Raw genomic sequence first — 4,629 nt, 5'->3', positions numbered from 1 at the left:
GTAAGACTCTTTGATAGTTTTAATGAGCATTAAATTTTTTTTCATATATGCTCATATTTAATAAGAGTAGTAAGAGAATAAAAATTAATATAATATTAAAATTTAATTAAATTCATAAAAGTAATATTAAAAATCACCTGAATTTTATGATAAATTAAATATTTTAATTGTTTTTATTTATACGTTTGAATTAGTTAGAAGATTTTTATAATAAGGATGAGATGGAGTAATCCAAACACATACACCAATAATAGCACAAAGCACAAGATGTAATATTTTCTCTCATAAACTATAGAGACAATGCCATGTATTCAACAAAACACACACGATATGTTGCAGTGAGAGTCAGAGTCCCACTGCCTCCTTTTATTTAATACAAGCGACTGAAACAAAGCAGATGATTATAATTATCATCACATAGAAAGACATATATTAAATAAATATTCAATCCGTAAGAAATAAGCAAAACCACATTAGTCATAAACCCACATGAAATACTGCCAAGGTTTATATGTGTATATGTAACCCTGACATCGTACATGTTCTTTTATGATTTAATGGGCATCCTTATTCTTGCAGATTGAACACTACATTTAATTATATATCTATATATATATAACATTAGATAAAACATGACAATAATATATAATCATATGTGTGTGTAGGAGTAAATTTAGTAAGCCGGAGGCTGAGCAGGAGGAGGGCCAGGTTGAGGGCAGAAGCAAGGGCAGCATTTGCCTGGAGCTGGAGGAGGCGCACAACACTTGCATCTTGGGCATACGGGAATGGGAATTCCTGCAAAACACACGAAATAATTAAGCTCAACCATATTTTGATCTTCTGAAATTAAGTTAATGAAATGTTATTAAAATGTACCACTTCCTGTTCTTAATATAAAAACTGGATCTTCCAAGTATATAACTTTTTTTCAAAATATTCCTATTTGTTGTACATGTTAAAAGATTTTGATCAATGATACTCTTGGTCCTTCTTATAAGATTGTTTTTATGACTAAGTTATGTGGTTTAAAAAATTATTAAAATTAGTTAAAAGTAATAAATATGTAAAAAAAATTAAACATTCTTTCAAGTGTGTTCTTATTTAATGTGGGGAGCAAATAAGAGAGAGAAATGTTAGTAATGAGGTACAGAATAAAAGAAAATGTAGCATGAGAGAAAAAGATGAGGAAAGAGAATAGAAACTTTGTTAGGAGTAAAATTAGTAAAAATGTATTTAATGCTCAGATACCCATGAATAGGATCTGATGAAATGGACAAAACCAATGCAAATTTTGAGATCTTATAAAAAGGATTAGAGTGAGTAATTTCAATGCACATAACTAATAAGGATATTTAAAAGAAACTAAGACCTATTTATTATAAATAACTAACTCAACTAATTGCTCCTCAAAATGAACTTAACATGAAGGGATAATTGCAATTTGCAGAACAAACTAGATCTTATAGTTAGGATTAGAGGTAGCATTTAGAAATAAATTATCTAATTCCTACACTAAAGACCAGAGGTGATACACTATATATATATATATATAAAAATGCATGATGAACGGGAAGAAATAATTAAAAATAGGATTTAATTAATTACTTGGATGTGGTAGCAGCGTTGGAGCTGGTCCTCCTGGGCCTGGTGCCGGCTCAGTTGCTGCTTCGCAAAGCAGCAAGGTTGCGGGGGAAGAGATCATCGCAAAGATGAAAAGAGTAACTAAAGAAAGCTTCAAAGAGGCCATTTTGTTAACAAACAAAAGTGGATGTCTATATGAAGGTTTTGTTATATGTGAAAGATTAGTTTGATGGTGGCAATGTAAGCGAGCATATATGCATGTATATATATGCTGGTTATGCTCAAGTTCATGGCTTCGCGTTTGCCGCAATATTTGAATTTCAAGCGTTGAAAGTACTTACTTATTACAGTCGTACTTTTCCTCTGACAAAAAAATAATGCATCTGGCTTGACGTGTTATTTATTTTCACCCCCCATTACGTAACGCTGACTTTAATCCATTTTATCATGCGTGTCTAATTAATTCACATGTATTAATGAAAATAATTTAAAGTACTAAATTTCTCATGGAATTAAAGTAATTTTTAATATTATTTTTATTAATCATACTAAACTCCGGCATCATGTTCCTTCTTGTCTTGATTATAAGAGACTACTACCTCCGGTCCTTAATATAAGACCCTGTTTGACTTTTTGTTTGATCATAATTATAAAACCCTAATCCATTTTTTCTCTCATATTTATGCCTTTTTTCCAAGATAGTCCTTCTAATAATGATAGTTCTAGCCAATACACTTAATTAGCAAGGATATTTTAGGAATGAGAACACTTATTTATTATAAATAACTAACTTAACTTACTTCCTTAATCTCTTCAAATAAGTCAACTAGGTCTTATAATTAGGACCGGAGGTAGTACTATTTTGTTTTTAATATAACTTACTTGTATTACATTCTTGTATACCAAGGAATGTATTAAATTGAAAAGATTTTCTGATTTTGTCCTTATTAAAGTTCTCTCTCTACATTTACAAATTATTGTTATATCTCTCCATTCTTTATTTCATTCCAGTGAAAATTAAATAAGAATAAAGTTGAAAAACAAGGATTAAATATACTACAAATAACTTACATTTAGGATTAAAACTTTTTTCCTACAAGGAACTTACATTTAGCACTAGAGTGGGACTAACTAATTCACACATCTTAATAAAAACAGTTAAAAGCATTAAATTTTGTCATAAAATTCAAGTAACTTTCAGTATTATCTTCATTAAAAATACAGTAAATTCTAATATCATATTAACTTCTACTCTCTCACTACTCTTATTAAATATGGGCATATATGAAAAAAAAAAAGGAAAAAAAACTTAGATTAAATTTTTTTTATATTTATTATATCAAGTTTTCCAATCATATATGGACATGTATCCATTTTGTTTCATGTAGATTTATAATTAAATGCTAAGATTTTAAAAATAGGATACATGATCTTATATAATTGAAGAGCTTTACACAATAGATATAGGTAATTGTAAGTATTGCGCAATGCGCGTTATAAAATGGGTTGGAGGGAGTAACTTATTGATGTTCCTTACGCATAATGCAAAAAATTTCCAAATTTTTATGATCAACCTATCCGTATGTGTAATTAATATATAAAAATTTGAGATTTTTTTTAATAACCTTATCATTTAAGAAATTTATTATATAGAAATAAAAATGTCACGTATATCATGGGGATAAAAAATTTAAATGAAGACAAGAGAAAATAATATTTTATATTTAGGAGAAATCCAAAATCCTTAAATAAACTTTATATTTAGGACTGGAAAATGGATGGAATGGCTATTTTGAAATTATGATAAAAGCACTATTTATTTGTTGACAACTAGCATTAATTAGTGCAGTGAAAAGCGGGGAAAGGGTCGTCTTCTTTGAATTCAAGCCACTTGGCCAACTTGGTAGATCCTTTTATTATAATTACAACGTAGTACTCCCTCCGGTTTTTATTATAAACGTTAAATAACTAATTCATGAATAATAAATAATTAATTAAAATTAGTTAAAAGCAACAAATATGTTAAAATATATAGTTTTTTTTAAATATATCATTATAATAAATAAGAAAAAATGAAAGAAAATGCGTGAAAAATGTGATAAGAGAGCGTAGCAAATGAAAGAGAATAAATAATTAAGAGTAAAATTAAAAAAAAAAAAGCATCAAATATTTAGATAAACCCCAAATTAAAGCGAACTATACCCCTCTGTAAATTTAAAGCCTATAAATAAGATGTAGGTTCTAATCAATTTTCATTTGGAATTCTATTCTTTTCGAAATGAAGACATTACTTTGATTTTTCTTTATATATATATATATATATGTCAGACCAACAGAAAATGAAAACATTCAAAAAATGCATTTAATTAATTTATTTTTATTAATTTTTAAAAATACAAGAAGATGCATATACTACTGGTAACGTATTTGTGTAGACAACTATAACATTTTTGTTTCAAAACCATATACTTCCTCGTATGTTTAAAACTCATTTTGTAGCTTAAATTATATAAAGTGAGTTTTATATTTGGACCGGGAGGAAAAGTATTACAATTGTTAGCCCAGATTTAAATATTATCAAACTTATATATACACACACACACACACACTCAATGTCTCATGCCACCAATTGCAAACTTTTTTAATTCAATTTGATTTAAGAGCGAGGGAGTTGAGGAAATGAAGCCAACGACGGGCCGGGTGAGATCAAAATAGAAGTTAGAAAAGACACTTCAGATTTGCTGTCTTAATTTCAATTCATTCAAAAAAGACACATATGATTGTAACCAGCATATAAATTTTTGGAAAAACCCTCAAAAGCTAGTATTTGAGGTTGGAGGCCCTACCAAACATGGAACTCGTCATGACAATATATAAAACACCCCTCGAGAACTCGAACTTGGATTCTCTCCACTACCTTCCCATCCTCTTCCCCTCCACTACCTTTCTTTTCTCTTCACAACCATTGGATCAAAATTCCAATGGTCCAGATTTAACATCTTATAAAAATAATGTTATTAAAAAAAAATTTAAACTGTTAAAATCTGG

General features: G+C 28.6%; 1 protein-coding gene across 1 annotated transcript; it reads right to left on the bottom strand.

The window, feature by feature from the left end:
- Nucleotides 1-572: 572 nt before the first annotated feature.
- Nucleotides 573-1,807, bottom strand: LOC114761657 (small proline-rich protein 2H-like). The gene is made up of 2 exons (XM_028951075.1): nucleotides 1,606-1,807; nucleotides 573-795 (listed from the first exon to the last, which is right to left on the bottom strand). Exons 1-2 carry the CDS (start codon nucleotides 1,745-1,747, stop codon nucleotides 674-676), a joined length of 264 nt encoding a protein of 87 aa, XP_028806908.1. The 5' UTR covers nucleotides 1,748-1,807; the 3' UTR covers nucleotides 573-673.
- Nucleotides 1,808-4,629: the final 2,822 nt, after the last annotated feature.

The sequence above is a fragment of the Neltuma alba genome, unplaced genomic scaffold, assembly GCF_004799145.2.
Source record: "Neltuma alba isolate B1F8T4 unplaced genomic scaffold, ASM479914v2 tig00001706_pilon, whole genome shotgun sequence".
NCBI classification, from domain to species: domain Eukaryota; kingdom Viridiplantae; phylum Streptophyta; class Magnoliopsida; order Fabales; family Fabaceae; genus Neltuma; species Neltuma alba.
This window is presented reverse-complemented; position numbering and strand designations above follow the sequence as displayed.